Raw genomic sequence first — 18147 nt, forward strand, 5'->3', positions numbered from 1 at the left:
CCCCTCCTTTCTAATGGCTAGATGGTAAAATGCTCAGGAAAGATGAGTATGTAAATTCTGCAAGCCATCAGATATTGATATATTTTTCTGGGCAAGCAGCCACAAGAGGAAATGGGATTTTTTCACTCCTAGCATCTGTCAAGAGGACAGTAGTAATCACATGACTCCCTATTAAATATAGATATAATGGATGAAACCCATTAAAGTTGCTGTGTAGCTAGGATTGAAGTTGTGTACAATTCTAGGTACTAAGATAAAATAGAACAGCAGCAAAACAAAATGGATGCGACTAAAAAAATCTAGAGCATTAATTCCCAAGGTATGATGTGTAACTCCCTTCTGGTGTGGTACCTGCTTTTGATGCTGCAATAGTTCTGCAGTCTGCAGCTGTGGTCCATGGTCAGTGCTCTCTGCTGTGGAATGTTGGGAGTAATCCGTCAGTGCAAACACAAGGTCATCCTCCTCCTCATCTTGTTCTGGGTCATCTCCCTTTCTTTCAGACTGAATGCCAAATTCTGGTAGGGCATCGAGGTGTTCAATCTAAAATGGCAAGACAATGAACTCTACAGACACTGTTCCTGTATTAACTGTACAGTGACAAAAAAAATCCACTGAAGACTGGAGAAAAGGGATCTCCTTGTGTGTTGCAATTTATTAAATCATATTCTGTATGCTAGTGAGAATGTTATTAAACAACAGAAAACAGAAAAGATGTTTTGCTATTAGGTGTGGGTTTAGTTTACGCAAAAGAGTACTGCAGCATTTATAAATGGTCACTCGTCTTGAAGATTATTCATTCTGCCTAATTTGGTAGCACAAACACCTGCACCAACTATAGACCAGGAAATGCTGAAAGAAAAGACACCATGGACAGGAGGTACATAAATATTAGCAATACATGAAACAATTACTTAGAAGATGGTTTGGGAATTACATGAATTTGAAGGATAATTCGTCCCTCCCCAGGAATTTTGGTTAGAGCAGCAGATTGAGAAAATGCCTCTCTCCCAATCATTTTATTTAATAGAATAATAGAATATCAGGGTTGGAAGGGACCTCAGGAGGTCATCTAGTCCCACCCCCTGCTCAAAGCAGGACCTAATCCCCAACTAAATCATCCCAGCCACGGCTTTGTCAAGCCTGACCTTAAACATTTCTAAGGAAGGCGATTCCACCACCTCCCTAGGGAACCCATTCCAGTGTTTCACCACCCTCCTAGTGACAAATTTTTTCCTAATATCCAACCTAGACCTCCCCCACTGCAGCTCGAGACCATTACTCCTTGTTCTGTCACCTGGTACCACTGAGAACAGTCTAGATCCATCTTCTTAGGAACCCCCTTTCAGGTAGTTGAAAGCAGCTATCAAATCCCCCTTCATTCTTCTCTTCTGCAGACTAAACAATCCCAGTTCCCTCAGCCTCTCCTCATAAGTCATGTGCTCCAGCCCCCTAATCATTTTTGTTGCCCTCTGCTGGACTCTCTCCAATTTTTCCACATCCTTCTTGTAGTGTGGGGCCCAAAACTGGACACATTACTCCAGATGAGGCCTCACCAATGTCAAATAGAGGGGAATGATCACATCCCTGGATCTGCTGGCAATTCTCTTACTTATACAGCCCAAAATGCCATTAGCCTTCTTGGCAACAAGGGCACACTGTTGACTCATATCCAGCTTCTCGTCCACTGTAACCCCAGGTCCTTTTCTGCAGAACTTCTGCCTATCCACTCGGTCCCTATTCTGTAGCAGTGCATGGGATTCTTCCATCCTAAGTGAAGGACTCTGCATTTGTCCTTGTTGAAGCTCATCATATTTCTTTTGGCTCAATTCCTCTAATCTGTCTAGGTCCCTCTATATCCTATCCCTATCCTCCAGCGTATCTACCACTCCTCCCAGTTTAGTGTCATCTGCAAACTTGCTGAGGGTGCAGTCCACGCCATCCTCCAGATCATTAATGAAGATATTGAACAAAACCGGCCCCAGGACCAACCCTTGGGGCACTTGGCTTGATACCAGCTGCCAACTAGACATGGAGCCATTGATCACTACCCGTTGAGCCCGACGATCTAGCAAGCTTATAGTCCATTTATCCAGCCCATACTTCTTTAACTTGCCGCAAGAATATAAAGGGAAGGGTAACAGTCTATACACTACTATAAAATCCCTCCTGGCCAGAGGCACCAAAATCCTTTTACCTGTAAAGGATTAAGAAGCTCAGGTAACCTGGCTGACACCTGACCCAAAGGATCAATAAGGGGACAAGATACTTTCAAATCTTGGTGGGGGAGAAAGGCTTTTGTTTGTACTCTTTGTTTTGGTGGTGTTTGCTCTTGGGACTAAGAGGGACCGGACATCAACCCATGCTCTCCCCAAATCTTTCTGAACAAGTCTCTTATATTTCAAACTTGTAAGTAACAGCCAGGCAAGGCGTATTAGTTTATCTTTGTTTTCTCAATTTGTGAATTTTACCTTTGCTAGAGGGAAGTTTATCCCTGTTTTGTTGTAACTTTGAAACTTAGGCTAGAGGGGTTCCTCTGGGCTCTTTGAATCTGATTACCCTGTAAAGTTATTTTCCATCCTGATTTTACAGAAATAATTTTTACATTTTCTTTTAATAAAATCCTTCTTTTAAGAACCTGATTTTTTCCATTGTCCAAAGACCCAGAGGTTTGGGTCTTTGATCACTTTGTAACCAATTGGTTAGGATATTATTCTCAAGCCTCCCCAGGAAAGGGGGTGTAAGGGCTTGGGGGGATATTTTGGGGGAAGAGGAACTCCAAGTGGTCCTTTCCCTGTTTCTTGTTAAATCACTTGGTGGTGGCAGCGTACCAGGTTTAATAAGGCCAAGATTTCCCAATGTGTGTATGTGATTCTGGCTGCCTTCTTTCAGAGTGGTGCTTACTGTCTGAAAATCAAATGCCTTTTAAGGGGTCTCAAATTGGCCACCCAAAATCACTAGTTTTGAAAACCTTGGCCTAAATTATTAGGTGCTCCATGGAGGAACACCATAATGGTGATGTGAGTGCTGATGGTGATATGTTTCGGTGGGGAAAAGGAATCAATATGGATGAATCACTGCTGAATTCCCACAAGAAGTGTGTGACTTTATTGCCAGTATGAAAACATAGCACCTCTTCATCTGTATTCCTGAGGGCTTTTTGAGGAGCACACAGTACATAAACGTGAAAAAGCAACATCACTCTGTGACGTTGTGCAGTCTATATGGTTTTATAAAAACATGATAATAAGTGAATATAATGTAACTAGGATAGTTTTATAAAGATTTGATAATAACTGAATATAATGCAACTGGGATATGCTTTGTGCAAAAAGTCTCTTGTAAGGTATCATTATAAAGCTTATAATCTACTGAGTGTGATCATCCTATTCGTAGAAATGTACCACTCTTGTATCTAAAACTAGAAATATAAAATATAACTCTGAGGGCCTATTGTAATTATGTAAAGTGTGGGCCAGTAATGATGGTTTGGAATCTTGATGACTCCCATTAACAAGGACCATTGTCTGCAGATGGCTATGTTTACCTGTATATGTGTGTGCTGAAGTGGGCAATGAAGTCTTGCAGTGACATGTGATCATGTCACCTGAACTGGAATCCATCTTTAACCTGGTGCTTTTCCAGTGAGGGGGGGTGGAAACCCAGAGGGACAAAGGGTTCCCGCCTTATGCAAAAGATATATAAAGGGGTGGAACAGAACAAAGGGGAGAGGAGCCATCATGAAGAATCCCCTAGCTATCAACTGAGCTGCAACAAAAGCTGACCAGGGGAAAGAATTGTGCCCAGGCCTGGAAGGTGTCCAGTCTGAGAAAAAGCTTACTGAAGCATCTCTGAGGGTGAGATTATCTGTATTCAGTTTGATTAGACATAGATTTGCGCATTTTATTTTATTTTGCTTGGTGACTTACTTTGTTCTGTCTGTTACTACTTGGAACCACTTAAATCCTACTGTCTGTATTTAATAAAATCATTTTGTATTTAGTAATTTACTCAGAGTATGTATTAATACCTGGGGGAGCAAACAACTGTGCATCTCTCTCTATCAGCGTTATAGAGGGCAAACAATTTATAAGTTTGCCCTGCATAAGCTTTATGCAGGGTAAAACGGATTTATTTGGGTTTAGACCCCATTGGGAGTTGGGCATCTGAGTGCTAAAGACAAGCACACTTCTGGGAGCTGTTTGCAGCTCTGGGACAAGTGATTCAGACCCTGGGTCTGTGTTGGAGCAGACGGGAGTGTCTGGCTCAGCAAGACAGGGTGCTGGAGTCCTGAGCTAGCTGGGAAAACAGGAGTAGGGGTAGTCTTTGCACATCGGGTGGCAGCTCCCAAGGGGGTTTCTGTGATCCAACCCATCACAGTGGCGAACCCATCACACACTCAAACCATCCAAACAGATTTTAATCCTTAGCCCACTTATTGCTCCATATATTTGTGCTAGCTGGGGGTTTTGTTTTAAAGATGAGAGAGCAGTAATTCAGAGATGTCATATGGGTCATCCCTCTTTACAAAACTATTTTAAAAAGGCCAGTAACTTTAACTTTAAATTCCATTTCAGTCCCTTTTAAACTCACGATTATGGAGGGCTGGTGTGGCTCCATAGTTGGTTGAGTTGAGGTTTGCATGAAAACAGGGATATCTAAATATTCATTTTGCTCATGACAGAACTAGCAACTCTACACATCCTTGCAGTTTCATTCCACTGAATAAGACGGGCCTGTTACCTCCAGTATGTCCTCTCCTTCCTCTTCTATTTGCTTGCCTTGCTGCCAGTGTTTCAGCAGCCACTTCAGTTTCACATACAGAAGGAAGGTATTCTGCTTGAAATGCCTGAGTTCTTGCTGCATCAAACTTTTCTCCTGACCCCAGGTCTTCTCCTCCAATTTATTCTGCAAAGTCAAGCTCTGCACCTCCAAATCTTTCCTCCGCAAGGTCTGCAGATGCTCCTCCTCCAGCTTTAATGGAACAACACACACAGTATCAATAGGGTGCTGCTGATGGGTGAGACAAACTGAAATCTCTAATTTTAATCAATATTAGCTACTTAATTTGGCAAGAGTTCTGACTTTTGAGGAATCAGAAGACCACAGCTTGCAGCCCTCAATTAATTAACCATATGCAAATAACCTGCTGAGGGAATGTACAGTTAATTCACTTTAAAGATGCATAACAACAATGCTGCTACATAAAACACATTTATGTCCTACATACTTTCCTTCCTCTCTTCATTGCATCTTTTCAATATGTTCCCTGCATGGCCCTGACCTTACAACTGCTTCATACAAAATTCATTTAATGACTGAATTTCCACCTACTCCTATAAAATGAGAGTATAATAATCCCTACAACACCCAAGAATTTTAATTTTTCTCCCCTCCCTGCACAGTCACTCCTTTTGTTAAGAATATATCTTCATCCCACTCTCAAGAAACAGAGTTCCTTTGTCTTTTATATTTGGTATCAAACACAAGTCTTGGCCTTTTTACATTAGCACTGAGGATTCATACTTAAAAGGGCTGTTTGAGCTGGCTCATGGTGAACTCCTACAGTTTCTGCACAAGGCTGAAGCACAGATGCACTGTGGTTGAAGACATAAGCATACTGAGACTCAGAATAGTCTGAGTTCCAGCCCCATAAGCACCAAGAATAGCTCACAGTCTCACAGTTTGCAATTTAAACCCTATTATAATTTATTTGACACCAAACTTTGGCCAGAAAAGTCATTTTTCAATGCAACGTCTTACTGTGTAAGTGAAAAGCAGGCAATGGATTGACCTGGCACCAATAAGAGTTACATAAATTTCCTTTCAGCAGTCACATACTCCTACATGAATGCCAATATATTTCTGTTTTAACTGAATGTGGATGCTTACTAATGAGGAAAAGGCATTTAGAAAAGGAATGCAGAGCCATTGTTTAGAGATGCCATTTCATATTGTTTTGTTTCCTGTCATATCATAAGACTATTAAATAACTGCCTCTCTTGTTAGTTACCAATCCAGTACAAATGAAAGCCATAGTAAACTAGCCACCACAATGCCTTAAACCATACAGAATATTTCCTGCAACAAACACCTCATAGCTATAGAGAACACTTGGAATTCATCTTCAGGAAAGTGGACAGAAAACCAGACCAATAATTCCTATTACCAATAAAATGAAATGAAATAAAATAAAATATGTATCTAATTACCCCTAAAACATTCAGAATCCTATTTGCGACCTGCCATTCCATGACAAGCACTTTACTAAATAATGAACCCTTTAAAAAGTTTTTAGCCCAGAACTAAGCTAACAAAATCAGTTATCCAAAATGCACATACAACATGTTACCTCTTCTGTTAGAAGGATTTTGGAGTAAAACTGGCATATTAATAAATACTCTTAGCAACAGTAAATCCTTGTAAATCAATTCCTGATTGAATCAGGAATATTTACCCACCAAACAATTTACAGGTTCATAATTGACCTTAAAAGTAGTTTAAAACAAAAATAGATATTATGGGCCAAAAGTGTGTGTACAACTCCCAATCATGCCCATGGAGTTGCATACAGAGGGCAGACTTTAGTCCATTGCCACTTAATGTTGCCAGAAACAATACACTAAAAAGGAAACTATTGTAAGCTTCATTTTTGAATGTGTAAATGAATATAACTTGTGTTAACAGAGCCTTGTTCCTTTGAACTGAAATGGACATTTGGTTAAAAACAGCCAGGATCTATGAATCCAAGTCTTCAAAAAGGTGGGGGCAAATATAGCCAATTTCAAGTTATGTACACTGAACATGAGCAATAAAAGACAGGGAAGCAAAGCACTGAAAAATAAAGAGGTCCTGATTTTCATCGCCTGTATACTGGTGTAACTCCATTGACTTCAGGGAGCTAAGTGAGATCAGAATCAGGCCTACAACATCCAACTTTGCTCCTGGAGTTCAAGCAAGTGCAGTTCCACTGTCTCATAGAGAGCTGAAGGGGTAAAGAAGCAGCAACCACTTCTTCTTATATGATCACGAATATAGCAGCTCATGTGGGTTTTTTTGGCTGATTCTCTATCAAGAAGATACACAGGGACACAAAGATACAGAAATTAGGTCAATTTACATTCAACCAGCTTCTAGATTCTTAAATAAATAAATAAATAAATAAAGTTGATGCTTTTGGGAGTGAATAGTAGTAACATGTAGACACAATTCCCTTGTTTTTGACAAACAATGTTTCATTGTGCAGGCTCTGGCCAAATGTCTGTACCAGTGGATGGGTTTTGCATTTACCTGAATGATCCTCTCTGTAAACTTTTCTTGCTCCTCTTGGTGAAGTCTCGTCTCCTGCTCAAGTTGAGCCTGAAGCTCCTGTATCGATACATTCTGTACAGGTAAAACATGGGAATCCCTGAGCTGATCAGTAGGACAAAGGGACATGTTTAGTGGACAGTGTGTGTTAATGGTGTAAAAAATCTGTAGGACAGACATCTTCGTGACTTACACGTATACATACAGTTATAAGCAAAGCAGGATGTGCACATATGTAGCAATGCCTTAAATATCTGTGAGGATTTCTTATGTGGCTTCCTAATAAAATATAAAAATAGGATCTTAATGTTACATGTTGTATATTCCCTTCAGGCCTGATCCTGCAGCCCTTTTATAAGCAGTGTCATTGAAGTAACTGGAACTACTACAAGGTTACAGAATCAGACCCTGTTTATAAGCTACTTATAGTATCTGGAGGGGTATCCAATCCACTGTGATGAAAGGTATTCACTTTTAGCATCCTTGCAGAGAGATTAGCCATACCGTACCTTTAAAAAAAATCAGATAATGTGATCTCATTTATTAGATGTAATACATAATGTTCCAGGTTGAAAAGGTCCCTTTCTTCAGATATGGGACAGGCTTCTACACAAGTTACAGCTGTACCTTACTAACATTTCTACTTTGAAAAGTGACTCTAAACAAATCAAGTAGTGGAATCCCTGATTATTGTATTTCATCTTTATTCTAAATGTTAGTCTTGCAAACTCACTCTGGGATCTGACCAGACCTCTCAAATATCTCTCATTTTTAGTGATATTACTCACTCAGGGCTTGTCTACACTACCGTGCGGGATCGATCTAAGATATGCACGTTCAGCTACATGAATAGCGTAGCTGAAGTCGACGTACTTAGATCTACTTACCGCAGTGTTTTCACTGCGGTAAGTAAGTCGACAGCTGACGCTCTCCCGTCGACTCAGCTTATGCTTCTCGTTCTGGTGGAGTACCAGAGTCGACGGGAGAGTGCTCAGCAGTCGATTTATCGCGTCTATATTAGAGACTCAATAAATCTACCCCCTCTGGATCAATGACTGTCTGCCGATCCAGCAGGTAGTGTAGACAAGCCTTCAGGCTCAAAATTACTTATGTTCCATACCAATTTGGTGTCCCCTTCAAATTTTATTAACAACAATTATTTCAGTCATGAAGCTAAGGTCACAGACATAGTTATTTACACCAAAAAAAATTAATCTCACAGCATTTATTTTCCTGCACTAATCACTTTTTGTATCTCTCATTTTGGGTCTTTGCCACACATTTAGGTCTTGGCTAATTCCCAGTTATGGATCTGACAGTCAAACTCAGTTTTCTTCTCACATGTAACAGTAACTTGATATGGAAAACTTTTCAACACAAAAAGAAACATTTTTAGTTACCTGTCAGAGCAGAAACAGGACTATTTGAGGCCTGAAAGGGTGCATTCTAACTTTTTATCAGCCAATTAAAGCTACCATACACACTCTCTCTGGGCCAACTGGTTCCTACTTTAATTGGTACTATGCTGTATAATTGACTTGTGCACGTCTGTTCTATGCCTGAAAAGAGAGATTTTTAATAGAGCTGGAGGAATGAACTGATTTTTTCAGTTCTCTGGCAATTGTAAAAAAAAATAGAAATAAAAATTTCAGTTTGGCTAACAATCAAAAAATTGCGAACAAGTTCGGTGAATTGAAAAAATCTATTTAGGGTAAAATGGAACATGTTTTGTTTCACCCCAAACAGACTTTTTCAATCATTTTTAAAGGTCTAGATTTACAAAATGGGAGGGAGGAGGAGCAGGTAGTGATACACTCCTTGTAACTTTAGCCCAGTGGTCAAAGCATTCATCTGGGCTGAAGGAAACCCAGGTTCAAATCTCTTCTTCAGGACGATTGAGGTAGTGCCCTGACCAATCGGCTAAAAGTTATAAAAAGGGCACTATCACTATCACCACCACCACCACCTCCTTCTCCTCCAGCCATTTGGTGAATGACATGTAAGTCTTGAAACTATTAGGTGAATTCATGTCAAATTTGCAAAGAATTTGGGTTTGACCAAACCTGCATTTTTCAGCGAATAAAGTGCTGGTCTGAAAAGTTTAGCCCTGCTCTAATTTTTAAACCCTTATCCCATATACAGAAACTGACCAATGTAAAGTTATCATATTATCTACCATGTCTAATTTTTCTTGTGCATAATACTTCTACAAACATTTTCACTACATAAGCCCAAATTCTGGTGTTGGAAGTAGGTGGGAAACCACTGATTTCAATCGGAGCTGCATATATATCCAAGGGCAGATTTTCTTTTCGTTTTAAACTCAGGAGCTGGTTATATAATCTTTAAAATTCTTTGACGACTAATCTCTTCTTTGTGTGCAGGAGTTATATCAAATCAGTTTCCCCATGCAGCAAGAGAAAGATGTTTTTCTTTAGTGATCTTTGTGTTCTTGCTATTCTAATTAGCATTCTTTTAGAACACAATTTATGAAAATCAATGCATTAGGTCAGTTCATGTGCAATTTCAGAAAAGCATGTTGCCTGCTTCATTAATTTGAGATTATCCAAAGCCATGTGATGTCTTAGCAGCAATTTTATCTGGTGAAAACAACTATTCTACAGGTAATTCTTTATTGCCAATAATAATCATTAACAAACCCCTCCCATATGGTTAGGAAATGGCAATAACAGGATTTATCTACAAAAGTAATTATTTCAAAATACATTTGATTTTTATATCACTCTCTCTACAGTAATGTCATATTTAGGGAGTTAGAAAGATACTGTTTGTCTTGCAGTTAATGAAATTGGAAGCTGAAAATCCTTACATTTGTATTTTCTTTGTCTTTTTCCCAACATGACTTTACTTATTTGATATATCAATAAAAATGGTAACTTGCTAGGAGTCGATGCTTTGTTCTTCACTAGTGTTAATGGGAGTTACATAGCTACATACACATCAAGAGTAGACCATGCCCGCAAAATGGGACAAGAAAAAAACCCCCAATCTCTTATGCCATTTATCGATAAGATGGCAGCATGAGTGGGAACCTTGAGAGTATGAAATATGTTATAATAGTTGGAACTACTGGTGAAAGACTGAATGCACTGTCAGAGGTGATGTAGTTTTATAAGCACTTTTAAAAGTTTAAATCTTTTCTCCTGCAATTAGCCTGCTTCTGCCTTATTATGGAGGATGAATTTTTAAAGCAATAAATTGCATGTGCTCTAATGTAATTTAGTAGACACATGAAGAACTGCACAGCTTTTCATCACTTTGAAACTCAAAGTTTCTTCATATTTTTTATTTATGTTATAAACATTGGGCTTAGTTCTGATAAGTGGCAAGAACTCAGATTAACTTCAGTGGGGAATGGGGCTGCTCAGCCCGGTGATTGTACTTTGAATAATGAATATGAAAATATTTATCTTTTCTGCCTATGTATGCAATTTTAGACGCATGGTACAGTGTCTGCAATTCTGCATGCTCATCTTTGCAAATCAGGCCCCTGATAGAACTACAGTATCGTGGTACACCTCTACCCCGATATAATGCGACCCGATATAACACGAATTCAGATATAACGCGGTAAAGCAGCGCTCCAGGGGAAGGAGGGCGGGACTGCACACTCCAGCGGATCAAAGCAAGTTCGATATAATGCGGTTTCACCTATAAGGCGGTAATATTTTTTGGCTCCTGAGGACAGCATTATATCAGAGTAGAGGTGTATTTATAGATGTCATCTGCATAACTGTTGTGGATTTGTTTTTGCAAGCAGCATTGCTACAGCACTGGGAGACAATTATAGACATAAGATTTTCTGTTAACTTCCATTATCTCTCCCTCTTATTAATGCATTTGCTACAACTGGGACAGAAACCACTAGGCACAAATTCCATTTACCATGGTGTCCCAGATAAGACATCCACTGAATAACACTAACTTTATATATGTCAGGACACAAACTCACTAAAATAAAAACACACAAACACAACACAACATGAACTACAATCTAGCGTTACTCCACCACAGCACCACTGAACAGCACACTACATTTGCACCTTGACAATAATTTAAAATTTTCAGTGAACCCAAATTACATTTTCCAAAGTGCTTCAGTTCTTGTCGCCTTTGCAGGCCAATTCCAAAGCTCTGCTGCTGAGACACTGAACACCCCTCTCACCTGTTTTCACTCCAGAAGACGCTAATCCATACTGATTCTCTTACCTCAAGCACACATTTAAACAAATATCATCCACACAGCCAGGGTTTTGTCTAAATATTATTCGTTGCACTAAAATCTCTTTGCTCCCCCCTCAAAGGCCTGCCTCTTGTCAGCTCCAGTCTATTATTCTTGTGATAGAGCCCTATGGTTCTGTGATGACTTGCTTTACACATTTATCACACTTCGCAAAAGCAAGAAGTTTGCAGAAATTGGTATCTGATGATAAGCCATCCCAAGACCATCCACCTAAACCCCTTTTGCTGGACCACAATCAAAACCAACCTGACTAAAATTAAAACATCTGATTGTTCCCCCCCCTTTGTTGAATCTGTTTTTGAAGGCTTTTTAAACATATCCAATTTGATTCTTTTGAATTAGAAACCAGCCTACATTCAAGAATTATGAGTATCACATTTCATAGACTACTTGTTTTAGTCATTTTTCAATTCAGAGGCAGCAAAATGAGGATTGTAGATGTGGATGGCTTTCCCCCTCTTCCTCTGAGGAAGCTAAACAATAAACATTTCATATGTGTATTATGTCCCTTTAGTATTTGCACCCCACAATAAATACATTCCAAAATGGCCAAATTTACATTTGAAATCTGAATGTTGCAAGTAAACAATAAGCTAAATTTCACAGCAATTTCTCATGCATTACACATTGCTTTTGCATATGATACACAAATTCTCAAAGGTTACAGCCTAAATTGCACCCCAAAAATTAATGTGTATACCACATTAATGGTGCAAAATAGATAATTGTGCAGTTATCCACCTGTGTATTTGTTTGCACAAAGAATGCCAGATTTTATTAAAACATGTAAGCCAAAGCCTTTGAAAATCTGGACCATTATTTGGAAAGTACACAAAGTCCTCATGAGTTCACTTAGGCCTGGTCTACACTAGGCGTTTATGTCGAAGTTAGCGCCATTACATCGAATTAACCCTGCACCCGTCCACACTGCGATGCTATTTAGTTCGACATAGAGGTCTCTTTAATTCGACTTCTGTACTCCTCCCCGACGAGGGGAGTAGTGCTAAATTCGACATGGCCATGTCGAATTAGGCTAGGTGTGGATGGAAATCGACGCTAATAGCTCCGGGAGCTATCCCACAGTGCACCACTCTGTTGACGCTCTGGACAGCAGTACGAGCTCGGATGCTCTGACCAGCCACACAGGAAAAGCCCCGGGAAAATTTGAATTTGAATTCCTTTTCCTGTCTGGCCAGTTTGAATCTCATTTCCTGTCTGGACATCGTGGCGATCACAGCAGCACTGGCAACGATGCAGAGCTCTCCAGCAGTGATGGCCGTGCAGTCTGTGAATAGAAAGAGGGCCCCAGCATGGACTGATCGGGAAGTATTGGATCTCATCGCTGTGTGGGGCGATGAGTCCGTGCTTTCTGAGCTGCGCTCCAAGAAACGGAATGCAAAGATCTATGAGAAGATCTCTAAAGACATGTCAGAGAGAGGATACAGCCGGGATGTAACGCAGTGCCGCGTGAAAATCAAGGAGCTGAGACAAGGCTACCAGAAGACCAAAGAGGCAAACGGACGCTCCGGATCCCATCCCCAGACATCCCGTTTCTATGAGGCACTGCATTCCATCCTCGGTGCGGCCGCCACCACTACCCCACCACTGACCGTGGACTCTGAGGATGGGATATTGTCCACGGCCGGTTCCTCGGACATGTTAGCGGACGGGGAAGATGAGGAAGGAGATAAGGAGGACGAGGCAGTCGGCAGCGCTCACAACGCTGATTTCCCCGACAGCCAGGATCTCTTCATCACCCTTACAGAGATCCCCTACCAACCCTCCCCAGCCGTTACCCCGGACACAGAATCTGGTGAAGGATCATCCAGTAAGTGTTGTAAACATCTAAACATTTATTTTTAACAGAACAGGAATATTAACAATTAAAAGAATGGGTTGTTCATGATTAGTTTGCCCTAGGCACTTAACGGTTCAGTCATGGGCAGTGCAAGTTTTGAAAAAAAATCTAGCAATGTCCGGTTTTCCGTGATTGTCCTGCCCAAGCCGCTCTACTGTTTAGTCCCTGCTACTGCAGCTAGAGTAAGATGCGGTCTATATGTGCAGGGATAGAGCAGTAATCCTCCCGGGACATCTCGATGAAGCTCTCCTGGAGGTAATTGGAAAGCCGTTGCATGAGGTTCCTGGGGAGAGCGGCCTTATTGGGTCCTCCGAAGTACGACACGTTGCCGCGCCACGAGACTATCAAGTACTCGGGAATCATTGCTCTGCACAGCAGGGCGGCATACGGCCCTGGTCTTTGGAGGCTTTCCCGGAGCATTCTCTCTCTCTCGCTGTCAGAGATCCTCATCAGGGTGATGTCGCCCATGGTGACCTGCTTTGAATTAGGTAGGGGAATGTTAGTGTTGGGACTGCTTGCTCGTTCCTTTACAGAACTGTAACCGCTGGTTTGCAGCCACGCGGTGGAGGCGGGAGAGGGGCTGCCGAAAGGGATCGTTCCTGGGGACAGCCGCGAGGGGGTGGGACAGGGGCAGAGTTCCCGCTTGCCGGATTGCTGGCAGCAGGTACTGACATTGCTTTAAATGTGAAATGAGGCCAGTGGTAATATAAAAGTTTTAAACTGCCACAAGTCTACGGCTTACCATGTCTGCCTGCAACAGAAATTCCGTTGTGCTGCCCCGCTTCTCAAATGTGCTGTGGAAGACCCCAGGCACTGAATGCGAAGGCCGAGAATTCGACCTTGTGCTGAGTGCGCATGTGATAGGTGCTGTGCATGGTCTTGTTCACAGAGAAAGACTATGTTCTTTGTTCACAACTACATTTATCTTTCTGAGGAATTCACTCCCTTTTTCCCATTCCCACAGCCACATCTGCGACTGTCTCACAACCTAGCCTGGCATCACACTCCCAGAGGCTAGCGAAGATTAGGCATAGGAAGAAGAGGACACGGGAGGACATGTTCTCTGAACTTATGGCCTGTTCCCAAGCCCAGGCAGCACAGCAGACCCAGTGGCGGGAGAAATTGACCCAAATGCAGCAAGCAAACATGGATCGGGAGGAGAGGTGGCGGCAGGAAGACCAGCAGGCGACTCAAACGCTGCTTGGACTACTGAGGGAGCAAACAGACACGCTCCGGCGCCTTGTGGATGTTCTGCAGGAACGGAGGCAGGAGGACAGAGCCCCGCTGCAGTCCATCTCTAACCGCCCTCCCCCGCCACCAAGTCCCATACCCACCTCACCCAAAGTGCAAAGAAGGAGAGGCGGCAGAGTCCCTGCTAACTCTCACTCCACCCCTGCAGAGAGCTCTAGTAGCAGAAGGCTCTCATTCCCCAAAACTTGAAAAGTTCTTTCCTTCCCGCCTGACACAAGCCCCCGTCCAAGTTTCACCTCCCAGTTCCATGTGTAGTTGATAATAAAAAATACGTTCATGTTAACTACTGTTTCAATCATGTTCTTTTGGAGGAGGAGGGGAAAGGGGGTTGGTAATTGGACAGGACAGTCACCTTTGGCAGGGTACATAGGCGGGGGCAGGCACAGCAGCAGGGCACATACACAGTGCAGTGATGCAGTGACTAGTTACCCTGGTTAGTCTGGGAGGTTGTTTTCATGTTATGTGGTGGGGGGTGGGTTGCTCTGTGACTTTGTGGCGGGGGAGGGCAGTTACAGATCTTAAGCGGCAGTCCTTATGCAGGATCACAGAGCCATGCAGCAGGGGATCTGTAATCGTCCTCCCCCTGCCACAAAGTCACATAGCCCCCCCATACACACAGTCCCGATCAGGAGGGGTGACAGGCTCCGTTGAAACAACCATCCCACCGCAGCGGAGCCCGTCAATCCTTGAGTTTAGAAGCTTCATTCGCGTCACTACACTACACCCGCTCCGCACCACAGTCTGCGTCCCAGTTTTAAAAAATTCCCGCGAAAACAGTATTAAAAAAAACGGTGTGCTTTAACAAAGTAGAACTATTTTTATTTCGAAACGTGTGTTGGAAGGGGGTGAAGGGGGTATGTAACTGGGTAGGATAGTCAACATTAACTGGGTAAAGAAACGGGGGCAGGTTCAGCTTCTCTGTACACAAACTTAAAAGTCACAGGTTACCCTGCTCACTCAGGAACTTTGCTTTCAAAGCCTCCCGGATGCACAGCGCTTCCCGCAGGTCTCTTCTAATCGCCCGGCTGTCTGGCTGAGCGTAATCAGCAGCCAGGCTATTTTCATCAACCTCCCACCCCGCCATAAAGGTCTCCCCCTTGCTCTCACAGAGATTGTGGAGCACACAGCAAGCTGCTATAACAATGGGGATATTGGTTTCGCTGAGATCACAGCGAGTCATCAAGCTTCTCCATCTCCCCTTGAGACGGCCAAAAGCACACTCCACCACCATTCTGCACTTGCTCAGCCGGTAGTTGAAGAGTTCTTTTTCAGTGTCCAGGGCGCCAGTATAGGGCTTCATGAGCCAGGGCATTAGCGGGTAGGCTGGGTCCCCGAGGATGACTATAGGCATCTCCACATCCCCAACAGTTATTTTGTGGTCCGGGAAGTAAATACCTTGTTGCAGCCGTCTAAACAGACCAGAGTTCCTGAAAACACGAGCGTCATGAACCTTGCCCGGCCATCCCACGTAGATGTTGGTAAAACGTCCCCTGTGGTCCACCAGTGCTTGCAGCACCATGGAAAAATAGCCCTTTCGGTTAATGTACTGGGTGGCTTGGTGGTCCGGTGCCAGAATAGGGATGTGAGTTCCATCTATGGCCCCACCGCAGTTTGGGAATCCCATCGCTGCGAAGCCATCTATGATCGCCTCCACGTTTCCCAGGGTCACTACCTTTGGCAGCAGTACATCAACGATTGCCTTGGCTACTTGCATCACAACAACCCCCACGGTAGATTTGCCCACCCCGAACTGGTTCGCGACTGACCGGTAGCTGTCTGGCGTTGCAAGCTTCCAGAGGGCTATGGCCACTCGCTTCTGTACACTCAGTGCAGCTCGCAACCGGGTGTCATTGCGCTTCAGGGCAGGGGACAGCAACTCACAAAGTTCCAGGAAAGTTCCCTTCCGCATGCGAAAGTTTCGCAGCCACTGGGATTCATCCCAGACCTGCAGCACTATGCGGTCCCACCACTCAGTGCTTGTTTCCCGTGCCCAGAATCGCCGTTCCACGGCATCAACATGACCCATTGCCATCGTGATGTCCTCGGCGCTGGGTCCCCTGCTTTCTGAGAGGTCTGTGCTACTCTCAGACTTCAGGACATCACCGCGGTGCCGTAGCCTCCTCGCCTGACTTTTCTGCATCTGCCTCAGGGAAAGGTGTATGATAAGCTGCGAGGCGTTGAGAGCGGCCACAACTGCAGCGATGGTCGCAGCGTGCTCCATGCTCGCAGTGCTGTGGCATCCGCGCTGTCAATGACTGGAAAAGTGCGCGAACTGATTTCCCGCCGGCGCTTTCAGGGAGGGAGGGCGGGAGTGATGGACGGATGACGACAGTTACCCAAAAGCACCCTCGACACATTTTGTTACCCAGAAGGCATTGCCGGCTACACCCAGAATTCCAATGGGCAGAGGGGACTGCGGGAACTGTGGGATAGCTGACCACAGTGCACTGCTTCGAATGTCGACGCTTTCACCGTTAGTGTGGACTCACAAAGTCGAATTACTGTCCTTAGTGTGGACACAGACGTTCGACTTTGCAATATCGATTCCAAAAATTCGATGCAAGTAAATTCGAACTACTCTCGTAGTGTAGACAAGGCCCTAGACTTTGGATATTAAGATTTACATCATAATGGGTCTTTCAGGCCATTATACTGTCAATCAGTAGTGATATTTTACATAGAACAAGAGAATACTATGTATCAAAGTGCACCATTCTTACTACCCCTAATCCTAGTGAGAAGGAATATTGTCAGTAATCTAGTACCAATTTGTCATTCTGCTTCCCACAACTTTGAAAAGTGATGGGTACGTTTTCTATTTTATGGCTTTTTGTTCAGTACACATAATATGCAATGCATGAAGATGGAATACTATATCAGTGTAAAAAGGGAATGATGTGTAAAATTTCAGCACATGGTTGGGATACATTGTAAACGTCATATTACTGAAAAGCCCTCAAATGGATTTACAAAAATTGCCTTAAAGGAATGCAAAGAGACTATCTGAAACAAACAAAAACAGGACAGTCGGCATAAAAGCTACAATTCTGTCCTGATGTGGCCAGATATCATAGCTCTCTCTGATCATACAGAAGATCCCATGTAGATACAAAGTAGGAATTAAGGATGAAGTGACACATTTTACTTGAAAATATCTATAATTGGTTGATTTAATTTCAACCCATAAATTAGTTTAATATAGCTGCTTACATTTAATATGCGGACAATAAATAGCAAAACTAGATAAAGCAATTTTCACTAGCCCATTCTAAAGTCTAAGTGTAAAACATCTTTCATTGTTACCCTTTAGTACTAGAACTTGGTGAAAACATTTTTCATGAAAAGTTACCCAAAAAGATTTTTTTAAAGGATTCTGCCTTAGTTATGGCTTTAGTGTTCACTTCTTGCAAACATGTGAGAGGCAAAAATTTCCTGTCATGTTTGGTCACAGAAAGTACGTGCAAAGAAT

The 18147-nt window shown here is 42.7% G+C and overlaps 1 protein-coding gene across 7 annotated transcripts in view; it reads right to left on the reverse strand.

The window, feature by feature from the left end:
- MTCL1 (microtubule crosslinking factor 1) overlaps window positions 1–18147 on the reverse strand; it is a 201278-nt gene that overhangs the window by 56212 nt on the left and 126919 nt on the right. For 3 of the 7 annotated variants that reach the window (XM_034762624.1, XM_034762629.1, XM_034762627.1), the window contains exons 7-9: window positions 7288–7410; window positions 4741–4971; window positions 352–540 (exon numbers count right to left, since the gene is read on the reverse strand). In XM_034762624.1, the coding sequence (XP_034618515.1) occupies window positions 352–540; window positions 4741–4971; window positions 7288–7410 (543 nt within the window). The remainder of the gene's footprint in view (window positions 1–351; window positions 541–4740; window positions 4972–7287; window positions 7411–18147) is intronic. The other 4 variants (XM_034762628.1, XM_034762625.1, XM_034762626.1 and 1 more) reach the window with 2 other exon arrangements.

The sequence above is a fragment of the Trachemys scripta genome, chromosome 2, assembly GCF_013100865.1.
Source record: "Trachemys scripta elegans isolate TJP31775 chromosome 2, CAS_Tse_1.0, whole genome shotgun sequence".
Taxonomy (NCBI): domain Eukaryota; kingdom Metazoa; phylum Chordata; order Testudines; family Emydidae; genus Trachemys; species Trachemys scripta.